The sequence below is a fragment of the Epinephelus fuscoguttatus genome, linkage group LG9 (assembly GCF_011397635.1).
Source record: "Epinephelus fuscoguttatus linkage group LG9, E.fuscoguttatus.final_Chr_v1".
Classification (NCBI taxonomy): domain Eukaryota; kingdom Metazoa; phylum Chordata; class Actinopteri; order Perciformes; family Serranidae; genus Epinephelus; species Epinephelus fuscoguttatus.
The window spans coordinates 7,850,988-7,878,763 of record NC_064760.1 but is presented as its reverse complement, the minus strand read 5'-3'; the positions used below and the strand labels follow the sequence as shown (position 1 = coordinate 7,878,763).

Here is a 27,776-nt window from a genome sequence, read left to right as displayed (position 1 = left end):
ATCAGTTCGTTGCCCCGTGCTACATTAAATTCATGAAGACAAGTTTTTCTCTCATATCTTTGGGGAACGAAGAATCCAAAAAATTCTTGATGAACTCTCTTCAAAGCCAGACTCCACTGACAAAACCAGTAATTTAACCTCGCTTAGCATGAAAGCTGCTGGTCTACCACTGCCTCCATCAGTTAAGCCCCATTTCCACCGAGCAGTACAGTTCAGTTCAGTTCAGTTCGGTCCGCTGTTTTTCTGTTTCCACTGTGAAAAGTTGTGGATGGTACCAATGAATCGTTCCGTACCGTCCCCATTCTTGGTCCCCCCTCTGTTGGGGTACCTAGCACACAGATCTGGTACTAAAAGGTGGAGCTGTGAACACTGCAGTCTGATTGGTCAGTAGAGGACGGTCACTCTGCTCAGGGCTGACGGGGGACCAAAAATTGGACTGGACTTGGTGGAAAGAGGGTTTAAAAGCCCCCCTACCCCCCTAGGGCAGCTACAACATGCGTCTTCCAAGTGAATGTTTCGGCTACTCTTTCATTTTTACTTTTTTAGGACTTTTGGGGCTCTGTTATTGACATGATGAGTAACCCTTTGACCAGAAATGCAAAGTTAATAACAGGGACTTCATGCAGAAGCTCTTGCTCAGGACCCCCCAGAGCCCTGGGGCCCCTGGTCCCAGGCTTGGTAGGCCCGTATGGTAATAACACCCATAATTCCCTTGCAATATGTTTTGTATTTCCTCTCAATGCTTCACATTCTCTCACAATAAATTCTGCATTCTCTTCCAATACTTGTGCTCGCCTTGCAATACTTTCCCATTTCTTCTGAAGGCTGCAGGATTGATATGTTGATAAATACGCAGTCTCTGAGAAGCGCCGCGCCAGAGCGCAGCGCTGTCACACACAGACGTTCACTGTGTTTACCTTCATTAAATCGCCTGAAAACGACACCAGGCTGCTACAGTATAACCATACAGGCCTCTTCATACATCAGACTGGTTGGTTGTATATCAGCATACTTAATGCCAAGTTCAAAGTAAAATTCAATAAACTGATCCACACTGGGGCGCTGGGCTGGGAGCAGCTGAGCAGAGACAGACGTATGGCTCTGATGGAATGGATGAAGGAAAGTATAGCGAGGCAGCACAAAAATGTTGCGAGAAAATACGAAATTTATTGCAAGAGACCGCCAAAAAAAACCAATCCTGACCCTCCGCAGGACTCCGTAGTACCTGAGTTAGTAATACATGTGAACGCTTATTGTGTGTGTACAGGTATTCTGTATCTAAGGATGCTGTTTGGTTCGGTTCAGTCAAACTCAAGTTTGTTTGCCCCCTCAGTGCGGTTGGTTTGTGGTGAGAAGGTGTTCCGACCTGGATGTGAAGCAACTGCAGTTACATGACACATTGTTTGGGTTAAACATGAGCATGTTACAGTCCTGGAGGATTATTAATGTGTACCTCCTCCTGTACTGCCTTAATATGCACATTCAGCACATCCAATGCATCAAAACATTGTTTTCTAGTTGGAGCCGCGCCTCGTTTTCAAACTGTATGGTTTGACTAAAATGAACAATGACAGCAATATAGTCCACGATGAGCAGCGCTAAAATCAACCTGCGTAGTTGTCCCTCCATTGTGACATTAGAAAGTGTCACATTTATCTTGCAAGTGTACTCTTCTTCAACGTTTGCTTTACTTCCTGGATTTTTCCCACATGGAAATTCTGACCAATCAAGAGCAGCTTTCTCACACAAGGCGTTTGATCTGGTCCGCTTGTAAATGCTGCCGTGAGAACAGAACGAACGAATGAGTCCCTGATTGGGACCAAAGCGAGACAACTCGAGGTCTGAAAGCACCCTTAGTGTGTATGAACGATGGAGCAAACAGGAAAAAGAAAATTTCAGTGGAGCACATCACGCAGGTGGAGCTTTACCTACCTTGACATTGCGCACACACATCACATATGCACACACAGACACACACACACACACACACATACACACACAGAGCCGAGTCTCCAGGTCACTTCAGTGTGGGTGTGTTTGGTAAATATGCCATCCCTGCCTTCCCGAGTCCGGGGAGAATGTGGAGCTTTCATTCGTCTGATTAAGGGGCGAGGACAAATATGCCCTTAAAGGCAAGGCCCAGCCATACCCCCCCACTCACACACACTCTCACACTAACACACACACACAGCCTTAACACTGTGTAGCCCCAACACAGGTGCTATCCCACATGGGTCTTTCCAAAACATAAGGTGGGTAGGGGCTTTAGACAGGATCACACTCAGCCGCCTGACATGGAAGTTATTCGGTGGCTCTTGTAGGAGGTTTCCATCTGAAACTGACCCTGTCTCTATGTTAACAGTGAGTCATGCAGCCAGGGAGCATCCTCCACTTTCATGACAAACATTTCCTGCGTGGCAAAAACACACCTCACATGAAGGTGACACAGTCAGACAAATGTTTTATTGTGACACTCACGTAGGAGTGAAACATATAAACTCAGCGTTAGAGCTAATGTATCTGAGGCCTACATGCTTCATACTCGAGCGTACGAAGGTTTGTGTCTGCAGGAACACTGGTGTGTAATATCTCCCCTTCGCCTGTATTGTCTCAGCTGTAACATATGGCGAGGAAAAGCCCACACTTTCATCATCACAGCTTCTATGGAATCTAAATTCCTCTGCCGAGAGCACAAGCATGTGCACGTTCATCCACGGCTCACACACACTCCGCTCTGCTATTTATGATCATGTGCCATGTTTCCGTTCTCCCCCCCTTTTCTCCCCCACGTGACTCTCCTCCCCTCCACGCTAACCTCGCCTCCCTCTCTTTAACCCTCTCTCTCGCCTTGTAATCTTAAATAGGTTTCACATGGAGCTGTGGTCAGGCCTTGTTTCTCATGGCAGAGGCATGTCACTGCAGACACTTCCTCTTTGCCTCTTTGGAGGATGGAACATTTTATTTCTGGTTAAGAGTTTGGGCTCTGCACCCCCGACATCGTTTGATTTATATATTATTTCATTTCCTCTCTGAAAATTGGATGCAGCGTGCCTTCTTTTTTCTTTTTAGTTTTTTTTTTTCTTTTCCAGTGGAGGGGTTGGGGTATCGGCGGTGGTACTGTGGTGTGGTTGGAGCAGTTTTAGGGAGGGAGTTATTATTTTGATAATTGCATAAGAGCACCTCTTAGAGCCAATATCATCTCTGGCTTTAGATGTCAGATATCCAGTAATTAATCATATAGTCTATATAGGTGATTATGCTAATCAGTGCTAATTATTATTAATTATGTAAATCTCTCAACATATCTAAGTTAGCATCCGGCAGTTTCTAAAAACTGAGCACCCAGTCTGTGCATTTCTAACATAAAACTCTGGTCAGCTCAACACCTCCAGGTTCGCATTGCTGGCACGTAGACTCTTGTTTTCTCTGATTTGAGGTATGGTGACAAATTTAGGCCAAAGCAAGTGTAATTTTCAAGAAAGAAAGGTCAGCTTGGGCTCAAATTGTAGCTTATCAGCTTATCAAAGTGGGAAGTTTCCTACGTCCAAGTGAAGCAGTGATGTTAAACACCAAGAGATGAAAAATAATCATTTTTGACGAGAATCTGTCAAACAGACAGGCATTTTTTGTTTTTTGTTTTTTTTTGGGGGGGGGGGGGGGGGGTGTTGTGTGTGATATTCTGTAATAAAATGGCGGCAAGCCCCAGCATCTTATTTTGCTACTTTCCCCTTTGTGTCAGGATACTCGTTACCAAATTTCATACTTGTATGATGATTTATGCCATCGTGGTGCACTAATATTTGCATTTACATCATTTCACCTAGAAACACATCCCAGAAAAAGGGTTTTAGGCCCCCTGAGACCAAACGGCTCCGAGTTGGGGGTGCTCACTATCAACTTGTGATGACCCAGGGTTCAGAATGCATCAATAATTATAACACAGTATAATGTATATTATTGTGAAATGGGCCACTCTGCATAACGAGTACTTTTACTTTTGGTACTTTAAGTATATTGTGATGCTAATACTTAGGAAGTTTTGCTGCAGTTAGATTTTGAATGCAGAGCTTTTACTTGTAATAGAGTATCTCTATCTTACTCACGTAGAATAGGTGAGGATTTCTTCAACCACTGCAAACAAATGCAACACATGAGCCAGTTACAGTTCCTCGAGTGTGAAGATTTACTGTTTTTCCTTGTCTTACACAAAAGTAAACTGAGTATCTTTGAGTTTTGGACTGCTGGTTGGACGAAAGATTTAATTTCTGCATGTCACCTTGGGCTTGAAAACCTTACTCTGGGATGGTGTGATGGACATTTGGCACTTTTTTCATGTATTTTATTGACTAAACAATCAAAAGTTAATCTCCATACAGTAAAATATTAAAGTGATTAAACTGAGCTGACTCATATTTTACATTATATTTTACGTTTTGACCGATAAATAAGTCACAAATAAGAGAATAAGCTGTGACTCCCCCGTGAAAGATTGCACATATTACTGCATACGTGTGCGGCGTGTGTATGTGCACATGCATTTGTACCTGTGCATGAATGTGTGGTTGGTGTGTAACATGTTTCTTTGGGCACACAGCATGCATAAGTGCACTTTATCTGTGTGGTCCTGTGAGCGAAGTGTGTTACGTATGAGCGTGCACACACGTGTGCAAATGCATGTTCAGTGCATCACGAACTGTGAGCAAGTGCACTGTGCACTGTAGCGTATGTGTGCAGGACTTGTGGAGTGATGGAGGAGAGGTTTTGTGGAAGGCGGGGACGGGGTGTTGGGAGGGGGGGTCGGGGCTCGCTCCTGTAAATGTGGCCGTTTGTGTGTGAGGGAGGGGGTGAGGCAGGGGGGAGGGGGGGAGTACTGGATGTAGCCTGCTGTAGACACAAGGGCGGATTGATAGTAAACACACACTCGGGGTCTAGTGGATCTGCTGCCGGTAGCCTGGCTAACAAGCCCTTCATTAAGGCCGTCTGATACACTCACTGAGCGCCTTTGTTGAAGTAGGAAGCGAAAAGTACACCAGACAGATTTGACCTGAGAACGCTGGAATGCGCTGCCAGCAGTCGCAAGCAATTTTTTTTTCACCCCCCTCCACCTCTCGTGAAGAGTTTATTTTTGTCGTGCTGAACAGGTTGTCTCATGGCACGCGCCACTTCTCACCTCCTCTGGGGAAATACTGCAGGGAAAAATATAGATTTACATAGTTATTCTGCTGTGGACGTGTAGGATGCGTGTAAAGGTTTGTGGAGCGTCACTGCGTGTTTTTGGGGTTTTCCCGTCAGTGTGCATGTGTTCATGTGTACAGTGTATTGTGGCTGTGTTGAGATCAGAGGTTGGATGCAACTTTCCATGAGATTTTAGTCATTTATATATATTTTTCAATTACCCTGAAATATGGTACGTGCTGTCTGTTTCCCTTTATAAGACACACAACATAGACTGTATTAAGAAAATAGACGTAGCCACCATGACGTCACCAGACCCCCTTGAAGTGTGCCAGGCTTTGAAGACAATTTCCGTAGTGTCCAAACAGTGGTACTGCAATTTCGGAGTCTGTCACATAACCCTGCAGCCAAAACATAATTTTTCCCCATAGACTTACATTGTGAAAGATAAATCTGTTCATCAGTGGATTAGGGATGCACGATATTGGATTTTTTGCTGATATCCAAAATGTCGATATATAACAACTTATTTGGTCAACATCAATATATCCACATTTTTCCCCATCTAATTTTAGTGATCATCAGTTCTCTTCTGGAGTGGAATTAACATCATATTATGCATGCGTAGTCTTATCATGACGGCCCACCAGCAGATGGAAACATAAAATACTATTTGGCTTTTGGAGCCAGCCTCAAGTGGCCATTTCAGGAACTGCAGTTTTTGGCACTTTTGCGTTGGCTTCGTTTTTCAGCCCTGGCAGGTGCCACATCCCATCCTCTCTGTATCCACTGAACCACATTTTCACATCATCTGTGTGTTCTGTCCTTATTTTGCTCAAATCTTTATTAGATATTGTACATCTCTGGGATTTTCCATGATTTTTCCCCTTTCCTTGCTGCGGTTATGTTCTCTTTTTTTCCTCTTCTTTTCTTGACCTCCAAAGGTTTAGGTCATTACTGCATTCCCATCTAAATGTTGATACTCCTAACTTTTTATTCCACTCATATATTTCTGCTTGCCATGTACTAGTGCTAAAAAGTGTCAGGTGTGTTTGTGTAACCTCCACTTTGCTATGTTCTTATTTATATTCTGTTATTCTTTGCTGTATCTTGTTACCATTTGCTGCTACAACGGCCTAATTTCCTCTCTGGGGTCATTCAAATTTCGTGTTGTCTTCTCTTACAAGGACAACAGGACCTCACATACAGTGCCGGACGGGCTGTAGTATATCACTCCACATACAGACTGTACATCCAACAAGGTATCGCTTGCGTGCGTTCAAGCAGCATGATATAGGGTGTAGTTGTGGCTACAGAGGGAAGTGCAGTGCAGTGACCAATGGAGCATAAAGGCCGCTGTTGTATCCAGGGTTTCATGTTGTGGCACCCTAATGGCTGGGAGCAAGGGAGGCGAGCGAGGGCCTGCAGCTCTGAGCTGAATGAGCCCTGCACGTGTCCGTCCTAATATCATAGCCCCATTAAAGTGGCTTCGCTAACCAAAGTCCTCTGCCGTCTTCTGTCACAGTAATAGGACAGAACCTGGAACCGTTTGAAGCAAGAACTAATAAGAAGCTATTTATATCAACAACTTTGTTGTGAGAAACCTACTAGAAAGATGAACTCATTACCCTTTATTAATCATTTACTAACAGTAGACTTGATATCTTTTTTAGAAAGTGAAACATCAAGTCCTCAGTTAATAATCCACTAATAATTACCCACTGGTTTCTTACTTTCTAATCAGCCAGAGAGCTAAAGGGTATTGAGTCCAACTTTTTAATAAGCCATCCATTCTTCAGCCTCAGATGTTTGTAAAGCCTTGAATAGTTATGGGTTTTCAAGTGAACGAGTCTATCAAACACTTGAATTGAACCAGGATCCAGGTCTAGACCAAGAGGCAACCTCCAGGGCTGAAACATGAAGTGGATGCGAAAGTGCCAAAAACTGCAGTTCCTCTAATGGCCACCTGAGGCTGGTTCCAAGAGTGAGTCACTCCACATAGACCTCCATGTTAAAATGCCCAGCTTTATAGCAGATATGAATATGTTTACAAAAAACGGTTTTGGTCTCTGTAGCTAATTTTTCTGATCATGACAACAATACAGAGGTTACATTTTATATTTCTCACCCTTTTAAATGTTATTAAGGCTTAAATTTATGCATAATTAATGATGCAGCCACTTTGGATGACAGGCGGGTGCCATCTGTTGACAAGTCGCTACCACAGGGACGGCATTGATTAGATATTGTAACCATGGCGTAATCCGAGATTCAGAGAGTACAGTAGCTGTAGCTATTTCAATGTGTTTTCAGTTCATTTGTGAACATTTTGGTCACCAAAAGAAGCGTTATTCAGCATTTGGTTGTAATAACAGATCCTCATAGGAGTCGGATATTCACTAGCCTTATTACAGTAACCATAGCTGTAAATGCACCACGCTAACCAAGCTAGCAGCTGGCTTTAGGGTTAGCGCCACCTTCACATATGGCTCCAAAAATCCAAGATGGCAACAGCCAAAAAGCCAAACTCAAGGCTTCAAAACAGCGTCTATGTCTTCGTCCTTCGTCTACATCTATATGAATTACGTCTACATAACTCACACATTTACATTTTATTAAGGCCAAAAGCTCTGCGCAACTAAGGGCAGGGTCGCTTTGGATGACAGGCTGCCTGTAGACAGTTTCCTCGGGCTCTCATTCAGATCCACCTCCCGTCCTCCACAGCTCCACCTCCTCATTCAAATATGGTCACTTCTGGCTCCAAAAATCCAAGATGGTGACAGCCAAAATGCAAAAATCACGGCTTTAAAATACAGTGACTACGTCCATTTTTTTTAACAAGTTTATGATTAGACCTGCTGGATTTTTTAACCCTTTTGTTTTTATGAGCACTTTGACTCATTTGTTCTTGTCTACTGTCAAGAGGTAGACCAACCCTCCATCTGTTCCAGACCTTCTTTTTCTACATTTTGTAGACTAAAGATTCATTCTCACTGCCGCGATGTGGAAATGCGGGACGGATTTGCGGAATATTCGTGCAGCGCTTTTTTTCGCGTTTAAACCATACACACAGGCGCGGTACGGACGCAGTGCGGAATTTCGCGTTGTTGTGTTCCAAGTCCACGCAGTATCAAAAAGGACGGGGTGCTGTGAAACGAGGTTTATCAACCTTTCTCACTGTCCTGCCTGACTGGATTTTGGACTCCCCCATGGGTCTGCACGATGAACAATTTCATTGGCCCAGCTGTGTAGTTCCGCTGACGAATTCCGCAGGAGTCAAGGTCTGGGCAGAAACTTTTTTCACTGCACGAAAATTCCGCCCCGATGTGCAAACTTCCATAAATGAAATCAGCTTTTATATTTTTCCGCAAGAATAATCCACGCAGATATTCGCCCTCAATGAGAATGGACTTTATGGTGTGTTCTGTTTGCACCAGGGAGTCATAATTTCCAAGTTTCCAGTTGGAAATTTCAACTGGCACACCCCTTGAAGTTAGATTTTCGACTGGGAAAGTCAGCGGAACCTCACCCACCTCAACCTCGAAATGCAATATGGCTGCTCCATGCATCGACAGTAGTGAAAATACAGTTTTTGGCTCTTCTGTCTTATTTGTGTCTCGTTAAAAAAGTCATACACCGTACTGTCGACATGTTGGTATGGTGTTGTTATGCGCAAAATACAGCGTAATGGTATTGCTAACAATGGCTAACTTGGCTAGAGCTGGTATTAGGCTCGTTCAAGATGAACTGCGCCTCGCCTGAAAAGTAGATGAGAGCAGGCGGCTGCAGCGGGGGGCGGTGACAAAAAGCTGTGGTGAAGTCAGACAGTTTCCCGACAGTTTCCAGCAGCCTTCAGTCCGTGCAGGAAGTCACAAACACACTTACATCCTGTCTGGAATGATGTCAGTTCATTAAAAAAGTGATCAGACCCATATATCAGTTTGTTCTCACCATCAGTCACACAACATGTTTTCTGTTCACAGAATAAACCTTCAGGTCAGACAAATACAATCTTAATCTTTAAAATACAACAAAAACTAGTAGTTTATCTAAAATGTCATCTTGTTGAGTCGACATCTGAACCAATCAGCTGTTAGATCAGGTGAGAGCCAGGCGGTGTCGTCGGTGGAGAGCAACTGCAGCGCCTGGCTCTAAAACTGCGGCCGCCTCGCTCTCGCGGCTTTATCGCCGTCCACTTTTGTAATACGTCAGAGCAAGTCGGGATGAAGTCGGACACAAAACCAACCGGCATGCATTGTGCGCCGATCGCTGGTGATCGAATCTGCGCAGGACTGGCTCATCTCGAACGAACCTATTGTTAGCAACATCGTGGTTTCCAATTTCTTGTGCAGATCGAGTTAATTTTTCCACTCGGCACACGTCTGCCCCCTGAAGGTGATGTTGGGAATGAATTTCAGCTCAACTGAAATAGTATTTGTGAACGTTTGTGAAGTTCATCATTGACTTAAAGCTGTTTTAATGATTTCTACATTGGTCTGTTTTGCTCCCTGTCTGTTTCGGAGAGACGAACCTTCAGTCCACTTAACGATCAAAGGGAGATCTAAATGACTTTTCCTGTCTGTATGAAACGACCAACAGACAGTGGAGGCAAATGTGACCGCCAGCCTCCAGGAAACATGTCTGTCATTATGGTCGTCTGACAGCGATTCTAAAGGGGTAATAGTAAAAGATCTTTTCAGTGAGACTTAAACATGTCCGTGCATACATTTTAGTGTTTAAGAATGTGTGTGTGTGTGTGTGTGTGTGTGTGTGTGTGTTTGTATGTTCATGCATGTGAGGCTTAGTTTTCAGAGGGGTTTGAGAACCACCAGGGGAAACTTGTCATTAGAGGAATATGTGGAAACAAGGATGTGGTGGGCGCTCCAATCGAGTATCTATCACTTTTCCAGCGACCCATTTAAAAGCTCTGCGGTCAAAGAGGCTATGTGGACATTTTGTTAAGGTGGAATGACTGACACAAGGATTCTGGGCACTTCTGCTGGTGGTGGCGGCGATGTCGCAAAAAAAGCTTATAGCTTCATGCTTCTGGTTAGGACAAGAGGTGATAAAATAAATATTATACTGTACATACAGTATCTATTACATGTCTGTCCCTTCTCTGCTGTTCTTCCTTTTTTAAATTTGGGGTGTTGTGTGTTGTACAAATTGTAAAACTCTCTGAAATGACTATAGAATTATTTTTCATGAATCGAGCTTCCTAGACGAGTTTGTAAAAAACACTTTATTTTGACGTACAGTGAATTTCTGTCACAGGGCTTTTTCTTTGAAGTGTCATTCCCTGCTGTAGAGTGAGTGACTAATGGACAGCTACACGACAGAGACACCAAACCAGCTCGACAACATGGCCAAACACAAGCATCACACTGTATGTATCAAACTGCATGGACCTTGAACAAATGACGAAGGAGAAATCTGGACCCTGTGGCTGGATGTCACCGAGAATGTTTGTATCATCAGCAAACATCTGCTGAATAAAGTGACTGAAGGGAACCACTCATTTAATACTGAGCAGTTAGTCACAGGCATTACTGTTTAACCTGAGCCAGTACCGACTGTGACTTTAAACAGCTTCTGCTTCGTCATCAAAACCTCTCTCTTTGACTCAGTATCAGGCCGACTTTCGGGTCATCTTGAGTCAGCAAGTTTTCAGCCCGTCTCCAAACTGAGAGGCTCTTGATGATTACTTTTTTTTTTCGTTTGCTTTGCCTTTACGACTGGCTGCGTGCCACCTCCAGGAACTCTGCGCTCGCCCACATCACCAGAGAGCAGCCACTGCAATGCATCAGCTCAGCCCCCTCCATATATTTAAGTGATTGTTGACATAATTTATGAAGGGAATGAAAAATATAGTCTGCATTGCAATAAAATTAAAAAAAAAAAGAGAGAGATCTATAATTTATTTGGCCTGCCACAAGTCAGCACTCTTGGCCACCAACACCCACCCTCCACACGCACACACACTCACACACAGACACACACACATCTAATTTCTGTGCATTTGCAGTTTTCTCCTTCCTCCTCTTTTTCCCTCTCAGGAGCGCAGGGGGCCCATCTTTAGGGGGTGGTAGGTTGCTTTCTGGGGGGAGTTAGGGGTATCAAGGTGGCGCTGGAGGGGGGTCGGCGCTGGACTCTTGGCTCCGGTCTAGGAATGCCTTCACGTTTACAAACAAACTGGCTCTTTCCCTCGCCCTGTTTGCCTTTGTGGCTTTATTTTTTTTCAAGGCCTGTACGGGCAAACACACAGCGGGAAACACTGGCTTGTTGATCGCCTTCACAGACCAGCTCATAAACCCAGCGAGCATGAATGTGGGGGCCTGTGTGTGTGTGTCGTTTGTGTACTTCAGAGCAGCTCCGGACAATTTTCTCCCCCCCCCTCCCCCTCCCCTTTTTTAATAAACCCAAGGGGTGTTGTGGGAGTAAACAACCAAATAATTATTAACCGTTGAATCATGTGATTGAGGCACGAGGAGGCTAACGTGTCCTGTAAGTCAAGTTTGAACGTAAATAAGAAATTAAAGTTTGATTGTGCTGCAGCGTTTGTCTGTTCCTGTTTATGGGATGTTGCTTGGAAACAACACTAAATCACATTGTTCAACATGTGGCATCCCTCTCCCTAACTCCTTTCCTTGCTCACTCTCCCCTCGCTCGGTTTGTAAACAGGGAAGCGGGATGCATGGCCTCATTGTTTTGCATCATTATTACTGACAGGCCTAAATGACTTGAATGATGGGAAACCCTCATACAAAATTAACCCGGCCCCGTGTGTTTACCCTGCCTAAATCATGTTGCTCATTGGCTTGAAACAGAAGAAGAAGAAGAGGGGGGAAAATAGGCCTCACATCCTGACATCTGCAAAGCACCTGTCCTGAGCTGTGCATGCTAGCCGGGGCCAGAGCACATTCAGACAGCTATCTCCCCTCATTTTGCTCCCTCGCCTTGAAAAACGCCATGACCGTCCTGTGCTTTAGCAGTTGACAACCTCTGCCATGTTTTTTTCCTGTCTCCGTTGAGTCTGTGACGTGTTTCAGATGATGTCACGTTCTGTTGATGCACTCATTCAAAGGTGGTGATTTAAAATCTTCTGCATTTAAATGTAGGTGAAGATTATTAGAATACGTCTTGTTTCCACTTCTGCATTTTTACAACATAAAATAATGGACACAGCCACTGTGACATCACCCATTGCTTTGTGGTCTCTTGGCATTTTGGCCGTCGCCATCTTGGATTTTTGGAGCCAGAAATGATCATATGTGGACAACCCTAACCCTAATTCTAGCTGCTAGCTCAGTTAGCATGGCTCAGTTACAGCTATGGTTACTGTAATAGTGCTAATGCCAAATATTCGGCTCTTATTCGGCTCTTCTTTTAGGTGACCAAAATGTTACAGTTACAATTACAAAAACTTTTCATGATCTGAAAACACACTGAAATAGCAACAGCTACAGCTGCTTTCATTTTTGTAGTGGCCAAACAGTGGTACTGCAATTCCGGGGTTGCCTCATGTAACACTGCCGCCCTAATAGAACTTTTCCTGTAAATGCATCTGTAAATCTGTGGATACATTTTCTGAGCATCACAGCCCCTGTCAAAAGACTAATTTCACTATCAGGATTTAATCCGTTCGCTCTGACAACATTTGAAAAGTCTAGAAGAGCTGCAAGATTAAAGAATTTTTTCCCATTCCAGTTATCGGAGCGCTAACCCAGAAGTAGCTGGCTAGGAAGTCTCTAGTGCGCTTGTTCTATGGGCCAAATGATGCAGAAGCAGCACGATTACCTGATACATTTAATACCGCGGAAATGCAGATATTCTAATCCTCATTTAGAGGAAAAAAAAAAAGCATCATGGAGTGTCGTTCCTGTTGGCTACGGCAACACTAAACCCCTGAGCTTTCCTGAGAAGGACTAAATGCACAAACCTGCTATTTTTAAATATCCCATGGAGAGAGACTCTCACTGCAGCCTGTTTTATTTTGTTCTGAAATCGTCGGCGCACAGCCTCGTTCTGTGGACGGTAAATGAGGTGCAGACTTCCATCTGTGTCACTGGTGGTGAAGAAATACAGCGAGTGACAACAACCGTGCCCAAGCTTTAGCAATTTTCATTAAATTTTCAAGAATACGTGCTGAAAATAATTAGCCTCGATTAAAAATCTTGCGGAAAAATTACAGCTGCATGCACAGGCTTACATAGCATTTATCCATAAATGTAAATGCACAGTTTCTCATTGTGTTGACCCCTTTTGGGTTTTTTTAGATTTAGTTTCACAGTATTTATTGATGCGTGTTAAAGGACAGTGCAACATACATATTTGTAAACTGTTCTCCTGCTCATTGTAAATATGAATATTCACGATCAGCTTTCATGTCACGCAGTGCAGCTGCAGAGGGAAAAGCAACGACCAGCGGCGCTTCGCTCCACTGAACAATTTCAGTGGATCCACATTGCTCTACATGCCTGCGCTCACTGTTCAATATTCCACAGCTCTGCCGCATCACATGACTGCCTGTCCCACTAACCTCCCACCAGACGTTATCAGTGGTTGTACAGGCGAATAGTTTCCTGCGCCGCTCTTGTCGGAGGGAGTTGTATAAGCTGTCCCGGCTCAGAACAAAGCTGTGCTTCTAGAAAGGGAGGAGGGTGGCACTGCTGGGAAAGGTGCCTGGCCTTCATCAGCCATCGCCACCGATTCGGAGTGAGTCACTGCTCTGCCGTGTGCAGAATCTCTCCCAAAGGTCAACCGCACTGCCTGCAGCACTCCTCCATGTCAGCAATTGCATAATTCCATCAGCGCTGTAGTAAAGAGGCTGCAGGAGGAGCGCTGCGTTTAGACAGGGCAGATCAGAAACATTAGTTAAATGGACATGTTTTCATTGAAAGAGCTGCTGTAGATGCAGAAATATTCCTGTTTGTTAAATTAAATCTTAAAGCATGGAACGAGAAAACTACAGTTGTTGTTCCTCCAGTGTGTAATGTTGATTGAAGTCCAGAGGAGGAGGCGCACATTAAAAGCCTAAAACGTCCTCAGTCGAGTTAATTAAGTCCTTAGCTGTTATTTATATTTTTATTACAGTTCCTTGTTAGTTTGCGAGTTCAGTCATGTTCCAACAACATGTGGTTCTCTGGCTTCATAACACATCTAATGAGATTATTAGAAATATTTTTGTCTCCAGGGCCTCCAACTAAATTTCCACTCACTCTTTTCCAAAATGGTGAACAGTTCAGTTTGTTTCTTGTGACTCTGTCGGCTCCTTCCAACCTGAAAACTTATTTAATGGTGAAACGATAATACTCAATAAACCAATAAACTCAGCTATTTTTATGTGATACACATGAAAATATTTTACATATCACCCCTCCTCTGGCCAAATTTCAATTTCTGTTACCTCGCTTTTAAACAAAACTCTTATGTTTCTCACTTTAGCTTTATTGGTAACCGTCTCTTACTGGCAACTGTCCTGACAGGGCCAAAGGAACATTAGTTGTGCAGCTCTGACGTTTATCATGTTGTTCATTGTAATTAGGGCTCCCCCGGCTGAGAATCTTCCTAGTCAACCAATAGTCATCATTTAGGGCCATTAGTTGACTTGTTTACGATATGAATGTAATGATTAAATGATATATTTTGGTGGTATGAGTTGAAGGTGTGAGAAAGAATAGTATCAGTAGCGTTGTTAACACTGTGCTACATTACAGAGAAATACAAAGCCGTACTAATGAACCTTCATTAATATAGGCCTATATTTTATCTCCAAGTGCACGTCACACACTGAGCGAGCCGCCTGTTAATGACGCTGTGGGCTAATGGGCATGTAGCTACTTCCATGTTTCAGATGGATCAAATTTGTTCTTGTTCCCAGTTCGAGGTTCTTCCAGGTCTGTTTATTGCAGAGCTTGTATACAGTTTGATTTGTGTACGTCCTGCTTGTGTTTGTCCCTCTGCTCCGCACAGCTTTTGATGTTTACGAGATGAAGGCATCTCTCTGAGAAAGATAAATAAAGTACTTTTCCACCATGCGTAACACGTCTACCTTCAGCAGCCTGTGGTTGAAGTCGATCGGCCTCTAGCTGTGCTGACGGACCGCTCTGCCTGACAGCTGAATATCTGTGTCTGTTTCCTGTCCCAGATAACAGCAGTATGCAGAGAGGCTGCCCTCCTGGCCCTACAAGAGGACATCAAAGCTCTGCACGTCGAGGCCAGACACTTTGAAAGCGCCCTGAACACTGTGAAGCCCCGGATCCCCGACTCTCTCATCCAGTCGTATATCAGCTATCAGCAGCGACACAGCGGCCTGTGCTTCTTCTGATCACGCTGCTGACGATGAAGTCAGAACGAAGGAACTTGTATTTCTAATAAAAGATTTTTTTATTGTAGGTTTCAAAACAACACTGCCTGTGTGTTGGTAGCTCAGCCGACAATGTTGTTTTATTGTTTTGGATTTGAAAAATGAGTTGAAGTGTCATGTTTGATCATATAAAATATTAATAATGTATTAAATACATTATTTATGTATCCATCGCCTGTGGTTGTCTCGTCTTTTTAATAGCAATGTCTGTAAAATATACAAAATGTAATCAAAACCATGTTGTTCTCACCAAACATAATTTCAGAGGCATTTCTTTTTGGTGGTAAATTTAGCTGGGAGCAGGTTCTGACTGGATTTTAAAGTTTTTGCCGAATGTATGTCCAAAGAGAATCTTTATTTTCTGCATGTTTCCAGTGCCGCTTTGCATCAGAAGCAGAGCCAGATGTTGCAAATATTTGGCGCTCAGCCCAAACCGAGGGGGGTCTGGGATCGTGTTCCCCTGGGGAGATTATTTTCCCATTTACCGCAGCTATATGCGCTATTTTCAAACTATTTGAGAGAATAAAATGTCAAAAAAATGTGTACATTAGCCAAGGAATAAAATTGTCCTGTAGAGCCTACATCCTATTTTGTATTTAATACCCTACATAGCATGTGTATGCAGGTTTTTTAAACACGGGAAAACCTGTTAAAGTAGGTGATAGACTGCTTCCTATTGCCATTAGATTGGAGCTGTGTACACGGAAAACAGAAAACAGGTTAGTAAAAAGCAGAAAGCAGCATGGAGGCTTCTTCTACTTCTTTTTTATATCTCTTTACTTTCTTGTAAACGGTACCAACTACATATGTAACGATGTTCGAGCGCTGCCTGGATGGAGACGGACGGTATTTTGTGGCAGCACGTTATTGCATCGCACCAGCAAAGGGATTATCATGGGTACATATATATACATCTGAATCACGTAAAGTTTAAGGTATTTTAAAAACCTAGAAGTGCCCTGTTACGACTCCAGAATGGAGGTGTTAAATAACAATAGCTGTTGATAGAACTTTCCTGCACTGTACTCTGGATTAGAGTATTAGAAATGTTAAACTTGGTGGTTTACTTCAGAAATTCTTTTAAGTCCAAAGTTATGTTTACTGTGGGATCGGTCACAAATACCAAACGTGTCCAAGTGGGCATTTTCTGTTATTATTGTGGGGCTGTTTGTTGAGTTATTCTAAGACACTGGAAGACAACAAAGACCCCGGAGTGAAAGAATGGGTCCATGCAATGGTGGAAATAGCATCTTGTGAATGTATGCTCAGTAGAATGAATGGCGATCGTTGGGACCAGTTATGGACTCATATCAAAATGGAGGATAAGCCGACATAAATATGAACTTCCTCTGTGATTATGTGACCCTGTAGAGTGATGCATGAGGACACGTGTGTGACATGTTTTGTCAGTTTGTTTTCTTCTCTTTCCTTTTAAACGCATTTGTTCATTTTTATTTACAAACTGGAGTCTATCTCCACATTATAAAAAACTATGTGCCTTATATTCTTGAATGCCCAGAAAATAATATATGTATACCATCTACGGAGCCATTCAAACCACTACAAACTTTCATCATGAAAAAAGAGGGAGAAAAAAAACTACAAAATTTGGGACTTTTGAAAAAAAAAGAAAGCATTTTGGGCCTGGCCCCCCTGAAGCCACCCTCCACTCCGCCTCTGCTCTGTGACGTGAGATTAAATATCAGTACCTCTTTAAAAAATAAAACCATGCTCCATGTGTGATTTTGTTGAACTGCACAGACACTTGAGGCCCATATCTGACCTGACAGCAATAAATCCTCGGCTGGTAAAACATGATTTAACTGGTTAATTCTGGAGAACATGATCACTTTAATCAGAATATTACACGTGTCCCTCTGCACCAGCATGTCTGCTGTTACATAGTGGAATGAGACTTTCTGTGGGGACCTCCTGGACCCCCTTCAAGGACCCCTGATGGTTGCTGAAGCCCTGCTGTATATCCACAGGGAGAAAAACAGCCCCGGCTGGTATATTCATCACATCCATCCATGGAAAATCAGCTAATTGCTGTAATCGTGAGATTTCCGTCCGCACTTCCGACCACTAAGAGCAGGGATCCAGGCGGCCATCTGTCGGTCTACCAGGATTTGCTTTATCACCAAGAAGCTGAATTTTAACATCCAGCCTGAGAGAGAAAAAACTGAGTCGTTACTGCGCCACAAAGTCTTTCTAGCAGCGCGTTGACTGTGGCACGGCTGCTCCTGCTCTTTTTTAAGCATGTGCTGACCCGAAATGGCACAGGAGGTCATTCAGCTATTGATTTTTCCATTTGAATAGGATAAATTGACTTTGTATTGAACTTCCTTTTCTCATGGATCCGGATGTAGCGCATCCGCGACACCAATCAAACCAGACAGTCAGGAACAGAGAGGAGGGGGAGGGGGGCAGCAGCGAGGGGGGAGTCTTTCCCCTGGCTGCAGGGCTGCTCTGCTCTTAAGGTGGTCCTGGACTAAACACCCCCCTCAACCACCACCACCTCCACCTCCCCCTACAGCCAAAAAACCCCGAGCCATGAAAGTGTCCAAATGATGGGAACATGTCCATATCAGGGAGCTGAGCGAGCTGCAGGCTCATCGTGACACATTGTGTTTCCTCTCATGACAGACGTGCATGCGTAATGGGAACACTCGGGCGAGCAGAGACATCCTGTTGATGTTTCCTCCCTGAATTGTCTATTAAAAACCACACAGTTGTCTGTGCAGAGCTGAGGTGCAGACAGTGGGCTCCAAACTGTGGTTCCAGCACCAGCGGGGGGGCTTTTAATGGAGTCCAGGTTAACTTTGATTAACTTTTAAGATTGTAACAACACGTTAACATGTGTGTGTGTGTGTGGGGGGGGGGGGGGGGATTATGCAGTGCTAAATACCACAGGGATGATTAACTCTGACTAGAAATGCCAAATCTTGTTAAAGACCCTTGAAGGTCCTCAGACCTTTGATTATAAAGCATTTTAATTATGTGCGCAGGGCCGGACCTAGCGTGTTCACTGCCCTGGGGCCCCCATAAAAATCACTATTATTATCTTTATGTTCATTATCCTTTTATTTTTTGTATTTAATACTAACAAGAACAAGTGCTAATGAGAAATCAACACACAAACAACTCAGCTAATAAACAATAATAATAATACCTGTGAAATATCTACACTCTGCTTCTTATTATTATATGTTGCTGTTAATTTTTACTCAGGTGCAATATCAGTATTGTTAAACTGTGCGATATCTATACTTCCATCAGTCAATAATAAAAAAAAAAAAACAGCTACTCAGTCCATCTCTTTATTATATTCTGCTTCTTTCTGATGCTTCCTTGTTAATAAATAATACAATAATACATTTTATTGAAAAGACGCCTTTCAAAACACCCAAGGTCACCATACAGTGATTATTATGATTATATCGCTCTTTGCTTATGTACAGTTTTCTTATTTCACGTACATTTATATGTATATATATTGCTTTGTACTGACCCACTGCTGCTGTAAGGGACTACAGATGAAAATTAGCTAAATATAAATAAAAATAAAAAATACTAGCTTCCCACTGTGGAACAAAAAAGGGATTATCTTATCTTAATAAACAACAAACAATAGCAAAATATGGAAATATGGTGTGTGCAACTTTGTCATTTTCTTGTTTTGCACTGCGCTCTGGACGGCTTTTTCTTACTCTAATGCTCTCCATATACACTCCACTCCTCCATTTCTCTTTTTCTAAATATCAAACATATTATGAATACATAAATAAATAAATACATACCACATTTTTGGGGTCTGTTTTGGTGCCTATGTCTCTTATAGTGAGATCTGCTGCTGTGTATATGATAAATGTTTAGTTATATTACATATAATACAAGCATTTGTCAAACACTGGTCATTATGGTAACTTACCATGTTTACAAAAAGGTCTGTGAACCCTGATTTAAACATATTCACCCCTTTTCTCACCCCAGTGCTTCACTTCGAATCATTTTGTTAGTTTATCAGTTACTTTTTGTTCTATCTTAAACATATGAGAGCCCCTGTGACCACCAAAAACCATCAAACTGCCTTTATGTTATCAGTGTAACAGTGGTAGTAATGTGCTTTAAATGGGGGCCAACACTGAGAAGCAAAGACAAAAGTGCTTCAACAGAATGTAAAAGTACAAAAAGTGTCTTTTCTTCTTCATGTCAGAAGCCTGGGTCCCAAAAATGACAAATCAGCAAGAATATAAATAACCGGCTCGTTTATTACATCACTATTAGTCACATTAACCTTATTCACATCATTATTCATAACCCACAAGAACGGAAACTAGTAGTGTTTTTTCTTCCCTGAGCCCCCTCATTGAGCCAAGGCAAAATAAAAACCCCGGTCCACCTTAACTAGTGCACACATCTCTATCGCCCGGCCTTCCACATCTGCCCAATGAATCAGGAGCGGATGCGATGTATCCTTTTTCAGTGGAGTGAATGGCCAATGGGAGTTGGCTTGTCGAGCAAACATTGAGCCCTGCGTTCCCATTCATTCAGTGCTGAACAGGCCCGCAGAGCTGGAGAGAGCGCACCGCCGCTGTCTGCGAGCCCGACGACGCTTTTTCAGCGAGCGCAGACTCCCCGCAACAATAAGTGCCAGCCGAACTCTCCGTGCGTCCGCGAAGAGGACACAGTCTTGGATATAAGCTGCTTGATCTCATCCCTGCGACACCTCTTCTTTTTTCTTTACGCTGTTTTTTTTTATTTTATTTTCACACCAACCCCTGCGGGACTTCTTCTGTATCTAGGTTGCCCTAAAGATCGGCCTCCCAAGTGCGCAGCAGTTCTCCGGGTTGCCTTCCTTCCCTCCTCCATCAGAGCTCCACCGTGGATTTACTTTGTGTTACCCCGGGACGAATGCATGCGTAACCCGCGCTGTGGACTCCTCTGCTGAACCCACCGAGAAAAAGGGAATAACGCAAAGGGATACACTCGCACTTGGATTAACAGGCTGTGAATGTTATGCATCAGACCTCCTAGTCTACGTTTGGACATTGCCCCTTCCTTTTTGGATGGAGTTTTGGTAGGCTACACGGTTGATGGATTCGACGTTATGGATGGTTGCATATAGGTATGTATCTCCAGCACTATTTTACGCATGTTTTGCTCTTATTATGTTGCTTTTACCGCATTTATTCCGCGATAGTAGCGCACGGAGCGACTCAATCTGCGCCGCCGGAGCGATTTAATGTTTTGCAACACTGGTGCACACATCCAAACTCTCTCCGTGTGCTTTCTATATAATTTGGCACAGATAAAAACACCCGCTGTGGGTTAAATTAAACGCGATTAGCTGATGAAGTTGATGGATCCCCATGCCCTGCGTCCTTCCGTGGCTGTGCTGTAACAAACACCCTTCCCCCCACGGCGGTTGTTTTCATTCATAAGTTTTTCCCCGTCTATTTGGATGCGTCCTCTTAATGTCTCTTGATCTGCGGCTCTGTGTGTTTTATAGGATCCTGCCTTTATTACTGCGCACGACGTCTCCTGCTTTGAACGCGCTCAGTGCAGATAATCCTGTTTACAGTGCGCGCTTTGACGCACAGATTATTAAAAAAAATAATAAGTTTGTTTGTTTGCGCAGCGCAAAAGACAAAAATCAATCAGTTTGGCTGCAGCGTTTCGTCCTGTGAGGTTCAATGTGTGTCTCACGGGGCCTCGTGCAGGTCGGCGTTGCTTCATAACCAAATTCCTGATGGTGTTTATGGCACAAACAAGCGCATTAGACAAATTATCTGCGTCAAATAAACGTAAAAAAATCGCGTCTCGCTGCAGCGCGAGGTGAAGTTTTAATCCAACTTCAGGTCTGTATTTTGTCGGAACTTGGTCTGACCTTTTTTTTTTTCTTTTTTTTTTTAGCTCTACTTTTGTCCCCATTTCCCTGAAATCCTTTTTGGTGTAGTAATAGAATACTAAGTGAGGCAGCTCATTTAGTTCCCTTGGATCGCGTCCTCATTTCGTCGCCGCGGTGCATTTAAATGTTAACTAGTCATACAAATGTAAATGAGGAGGGGAAGTATTTGTAGGGCCTGCTGAAGTTTAGATGTGTGCGCGTTGGGGAGGAAGGTACAAAAAGTCTTGTTAATAGTCAACTTTTTTTTTCTTTTTTTTTTTACCCCCGGGTTGGCTCACTTAGCGGGATCAAAAGTGACATATTGTCATATTGACAGGAGGAAAACACTCTGTCTGGCTTCACTTATAATTCACCTTTAAATACTCCTACTTTGCTTCTTCTCTTTAAATAACAGTAGATGTTGTGCTGCTGCAGTGTAGATATGATGTTGTGAGGTGCTGACTGGGCTCCACTTGGCTTTGAGTCTGAAGTGTCCATGTTAAGCCCTCTTCCATCAGGACAGTGTGTTTGCCTGTTATGCCATGTTTTGGCTCTGTCTGATGATGTCCCCTCCCTCCCTGCTTCTCCTTTGTCTCTCCCCGGCCTCTCTTCCCCCCTCTGGCAGGTTTTCCGATGCATGCCAAGTCCACGGTGAATGTCGGAAGTGGTGATCCCCCCAGATGGAGCTCCAAAGTCAACATGGCCCCGGCGGTTCATTAGTGGTGATCCAGCAGCCTTCCCTAGAGAGCCGGCAGAGGTCGGATTACGAGCGGGAGCTCCAGCATGCCGCCATTCTCTCCCTGGACCAAATCAAGGCCATCCGCTCCAACAACGAGTACACCGAGGGGCCCTCGGTGGTACGGAGGCCCCCTGCGCCTCGCATGGCCCCCAGGCCCCAAGACAAGCAGGAGAGGACTCACGAGGTCATCCTCGTCAATGTGAACAACAATTATGAGCACCGGCCATCAGGTCACCACCATCACGTCGGGGGCGGCGTGGTGGTTGTGGCAGGGGGACAGCAGTATGGTGGGTCCCGGGCGCCGGGGCTCAGCCGCTCCACTAGCACAGGAAGTGCCGCCAGTTCAGGGAGCAACAGCAGCGCCTCCTCTGAACAGGGACTCTTGGCACGCTCGCCCCCCACCAGGCCCGGCATGAGCTTACAGCACCACCACAGAGCGGAGCGGCCTGTTCGGACTCAGCCCAAGCCCAAGGCCCTTTTACAGCCCCAGCAGGGACCTCACTTCCACCAGCCTCCACTAGAGGCTCCACTCAAGCCGCAGGGCAAAGGGAAATCAGACTTTTCTAGCTCTGGCAACGGGGTGGTGGCTGCTGCTGGGCACCAGTTCATCTGTGAGCGCTGTGGGAAGTGCAAGTGCAGTGACTGTACGGCTCCCAGGAGCCTGCCTTCATGTCTGGCGTGCAATGGCCAGTGCCTCTGCTCTGCTGAGAGCGCGCTGGAGCACGGCACATGCATGTGCCTGGTTAAGGGCATCTTCTACCACTGCTCCAATGACGATGAGGGGGACTCTTGTGCTGACCACCCCTGCTCGCTGTCACGCTCCCACTGCTGCTCTCGTTTCCTGTGCATGGGATTAATGTCGGTACTCTTCCCCTGTCTGCTATGCTACCCACCTGTCAAGGGGTGTCTGAAGGCGTGCCAGGGCTGCTACGACCGGGTTAACAGGCCCGGCTGTCGCTGCAAGAACTCCAACACTGTCTATTGCAAACTGGAGAGCTGGGCCCCACAGAGCCAGGAGAAACCTTCCTGATCGCCCCTGTGTGTGTTTGTGATTGCGTGTGCGCGGGAGACTCTTGATGTGGATCTTATGATGACAATGATAATGATGATGATAGTCACAAATTAATGTTTATCAAACATTCTAAGCACCTCCCACCAGCCTCCCCCTCCTCGCTGCGGAAACCTAAGGAGCTAAGCAAAGGAGTAACGAAAACCACTCAATTATTTTTATTTTCTCTGGATCAGGACCATGTTTTTACAGACCAGTGTTTGCCTTAACTGTTTCTATGTCTATCCTCAGCTCCTCATTAACACTATTTTTTTTATACATATGAAAAAAGTTTTTCTTCCGTTTTAGGTAGGCAGTTTCCTCCGGGTCTGTGCGCCCGGCGGGAGCTGCCTCTCACCAAATCTGTGAAGGACGATCTACTATAGGGCAATTATGTAGCTGTTACCTGGTATTCATAGCAAGCAGGTATGTTTGAATTTATTGGTTGCTGCCACACTAAAACCGTGGTTCCTATGCTCATGTTGCATTAACGAAAGCACATCCATCTCATAGTATTTTTTTTTCCTCCACTTGGATATGTTTCTCTCCTACCACCCATCTGAACTCTTCATACACATTCTGTGGCATTCTCCCATTGTTTTATTTTTTTTCTTTATTTTTGTGTAAATTGTATGCTCAAAATCCATAAGAGGAATTCTGGCTATTTTTTAAAAAGAAAAAATGTCTGTTAAAACATTTTTTGTTGTAAAAAATATTTATTATGTGAAGCTCTATTATTTTATGATATTTATTGCAAGAGACAGTCTTAAATTTACTCATGTCTGAATATAACAAAATATCAAATACTTACTGAAAAATTAAAGGGTGGCACAAAAGAAAACTATGTTAACTTTAATGCAGAAAATATATTAATTAATGAAAAACAGCGCTGTCTGGTGTCTTGATTGAGAAACAGTAAGCGGCCTGACTGGTGGCTGATTTTAAGTTGTTGTTGTTTGAGCTGATTGGCGAACAGCAAATCACTGTTTTCTGTGTGTGTGCATGTGTGTTCACGCTGGGTGTGGAATTCCTGGTGAAAAAAAAAAAAATCAGCAGTGAGTAGAAACAGCTTGTAGCTCGAAATGTGACTGTTTACATTCTTGGAGGGCTTCTTTGCTGCGATTCTCCTCGGTAACCTTGAAAGCTAAACAATACAGGTCATTGACACGATTAGCCCCGAAGCTGCTAGCATCAACAGAGCTTCCACGTTTCCATGAGTTATGCTCGCAGGAAGTAACTCTCCTTCTAAACCCCCCCACTCCACTCACCAGCCAACAAGTCACCACAAAACTATGCACTGTAGTTTACTCCCTGGGCTTTAATGCGGCTAGATCGGGATGTTCCCAAACTCCCAAATGGTCTCCATATTGTGGAGCGCAACAGTGTGAGCCTTGAGAAATGAGAGCGACCATTACGAGTAGCCGGGCCACCTGTTCAAAGATAATAAACCGGGGCTATCAATGCTGGGCTTTTATGGCGTGGTTCCTGCACTAAAGGCAACGACAGGGGCAAATCTCAGCCCCCACCCCGACCCACACTCCCCCATTTGGCCGCCTCTTTTTGTCAGTGAATTTATCACTTGGGAAGTCCGCTGACCCCCCTCCCTCCCCTCCTACCCCCAACCCCACTGACACCCACTCCCCCCTTCCACCTCCGGGCCCCCAGGGGATGAGATCATCACTTTGAAAGTTGGTTGGTCAGCCAGAAATGCCAACAGTTGGGGAAACACAAACTGTGACCAGGAATTTCTCTGGGACAAAGGAAAAAAATATACTGTGGCTTAGGTTTGGAAAACTGCAGCGTTGGCAAGAAAACAACACAACCGTGTCTATAATCAGCTACATGTGACGCTGGTGCCCTCAGGTGCTGTGTTCAACAGGCCTGGGATCTTTGGATTCAGAGTTGTGCTGAACGGGAATATGAACCTCTTGATTTAATATAAGAACTCCACAGAAAAAAGCTGCAGCAGCTCTGAGGAGTAAAAGGTTCGGTTTAAAGGTCCCGTATTATTCTCATTTTCAGGTTCACAGTTGTACTTTGGGTTTCCACTAGAACATGTTTACATGCTTTAATGGTCAAAAAACACTTAATTTTTCTCACTCTGCCTGCCCAAACATCCCTGTACTCATTCTCTGTCTGAAACGCTCCAAAAAGCCCAATCTGCTCGTCATTACATCTGGGAAATTAATGTAACGGCACTATAGCAGCAGTTTCTACTGTTAGATAGTAAAAATAGTAATATAAAACCTGACTTTTTATATTATTGAAGCTTTAAAGGTCCCACATTACGCTCACTGTCAGGTTCATACTAGTATTTGGATTTCATGTTTACATGCTTCAATGCTCAAAAAACACATCATTTTTCTTATACTGACTGTCTGAATATACCTGTATTCACCCTCTGTCTGAAACGCTCCATTTTAGCACCTGTCTCTTTAAGTTCCCTTCCTGTAAAAGCCCAGTCTGCTCTGATTGATCAGCATTTCCTGGTCTTTCACATCTGCACTCATGGCGTCTTTGCAGCAGCAGTGACTTTTTATATCAAAACTTTAAAGGTCCCACATTATGCTCATTTCCAGGTTCATACTTGTATTTAAGGTTTCTACTAGAACTTGTTTACATGTTTTACTAGTCAAAAAACACGTAATTTTTCTCATACTGCTGCCTGAATATATCCTAACCCTGTCTGTTTCTTTAAGCCCCCTTCCTAAAAAAAAGCACAGTCTGCTCTGTTGGTCAGCGTTTCCGGGTCTTTCACGTCTGCACCCATGGCGTCTTTGCACCATCACTGCAGCTGGGGAGTGACTGTAACGGCACCGTAGAGGCAGTAAAATTGTGACATCACAACTTCAAGGGCATCCTGACAGCACGCTGAAAGGCGCAGTTTGTGAACATGACTGTGTGCATTTCTCTGTGGGATGAACATTTTCAGCCTTTCACAGTATTTTTATATTAAAAAAAAAAACATGAAACAATATGGGACCTTTAAACTTTTCACAGATGAGAAGCGAACTGTAAACAATAGCACAAAGGAAGTATCTTGTTGCCTTTGTCATTTAGCTGAGCAGGCTTTCACTGAGACCGACTAGCATGCAGCCTTATTCCAGTTTGTCAGCAGCTTGCATTAAATGAAGCGTCCCTCCAAATGGGCCTTCTGTACTTAATGTGCTTTTCTTTCCCTTTTTGGTGGAATGTACCTTTTGTTGCCCTGAATAGTTAAGAGTGGATTAGCGATTTGTCAATTTCCTGTTACCTTTCAGAGCTGCAATCCGAGCCCCATTTGCTCCTGGCTCCTGGATGATAGCAAACAATAGGAGGCCTTTTTTCAGGTTTCACTATAGTTCCCCTGTACGGATGAGGAGGGGGGAGGAAGAGATCTAAACTGTATTTAGGAGGTGGTGAACAGGAAGACAGTGTTTACTCCAGCCTAAGCCAAATAAGGAAACAGATCCTACTCCCACCATTTCCAGAACTTGGCTCTGCTAAGTCCTTAACATGTCTCCTAAATCTCTGATCTAATCGGCGAAAGTGTCTAAAATAACATCTTAAGTGTAGTAACTTGTGTGTAGTAACTTTTCGGTCACCCTGCCACGTGAACTGCACTGTAACTGCGTCACATGTTACTCATCATGGGACTACTCAGTGAAATCTGAGTCAGTATTAAGTAATTAAATGGTATAAATGGTCATAACCCTCCTCCTCCTCCTACTCCTTCTTCTCTTTGCACTTGTTTCAGAGTAAATTTAGCTGCTCCACACACCCACGTAATGCTATTTAGAGTTGTCAGGCTTGGCGGGTCCCTCGCTGCAGCTTTGGGTTTTTTGGGGCCATACAAGTGCAAACACGCATGACTACCAAGTGAGTCATGGTGGAACCTCCAACCCACACATCCTACCGGGGCAGTCCTTTTCTTAGCCAGGGCACCACTGCCGGCACGGCCGCGATGGAGCAGGATACTCTATAAACAGTCATCCTCCTCCACAGCATTCATCACCAAAAGGCCTGCCTCAGCTTTCCTCCGCCTCCTCATCTGGTTTTCATTATTTCCCCTCATGGCATATAAATAGAAATTAGCAATCAGGGGAAACGTGGGGGTGGTGGATTTTGGAGAGGAAGGCGGCTTTTTTGGACTTCAGCGTGATGACCAAAGTTTATGGAAGTTATCTCCTCAGATATTCAGTTTATGGATGATCTCGGCGCGCTGGAGCGACATGTGAGAGTGGATGTGTTTAGAAACTGCTCCAACATACACACTCAGCTTTGGCAGGATTAAAATGACATTGGAAAAAAAAATAGATAGCCATAAAACATCTGAGCACAGGTCCTGATAAAGTCACGGCTATAATGTCCAAAATACTTGAAAAATACAGAATACTAAAAACCTTGTGTATCCAAAGTGTAAACATCTGCGTAAATAAGAAAAGCCGCCTTGTGTTTGCCTCGACCACCGTGCGCTTCAGAGTTTATATAACAGGTTTTGAAAGGGTTTGGTTTGGAGGATTTTCTCAACCCACAGAGGAACATGTAATCCTTCAATTTAACTTAAAACGTGAACTCG

At 44.0% G+C, this 27,776-nt stretch overlaps 2 protein-coding genes across 2 annotated transcripts in view; both read left to right on the top strand.

Moving 5' to 3' along the window:
- spata5 (spermatogenesis associated 5) overlaps window positions 1–15,639 on the top strand; it is a 159,977-nt gene extending 144,338 nt beyond the window's left edge. Inside the window, exon 17 of the mRNA XM_049585420.1 lies at window positions 15,323–15,639. Coding sequence (XP_049441377.1) covers window positions 15,323–15,502 — 180 coding nt within the window. The 3' untranslated portion in view covers window positions 15,503–15,639. The remainder of the gene's footprint in view (window positions 1–15,322) is intronic.
- Window positions 15,640–19,962: 4,323 nt separating this feature from the next.
- On the top strand, window positions 19,963–24,102 carry spry1 (sprouty homolog 1, antagonist of FGF signaling (Drosophila)). The gene is made up of 2 exons (XM_049585435.1): window positions 19,963–20,669; window positions 22,057–24,102. The coding sequence occupies exon 2, from the start codon at window positions 22,112–22,114 to the stop codon at window positions 23,198–23,200; it is 1,089 nt and encodes a 362-aa protein (XP_049441392.1). The 5' UTR covers window positions 19,963–20,669; window positions 22,057–22,111; the 3' UTR covers window positions 23,201–24,102.
- Window positions 24,103–27,776: the final 3,674 nt, after the last annotated feature.

Bases quoted from the DNA above. Each gene is read 5' to 3' on its own strand.
- spry1 (XM_049585435.1), top strand. From the start codon at position 22,112: ATGGAGCTCCAAAGTCAACATGGCCCCGGCGGTTCATTAGTGGTGATC.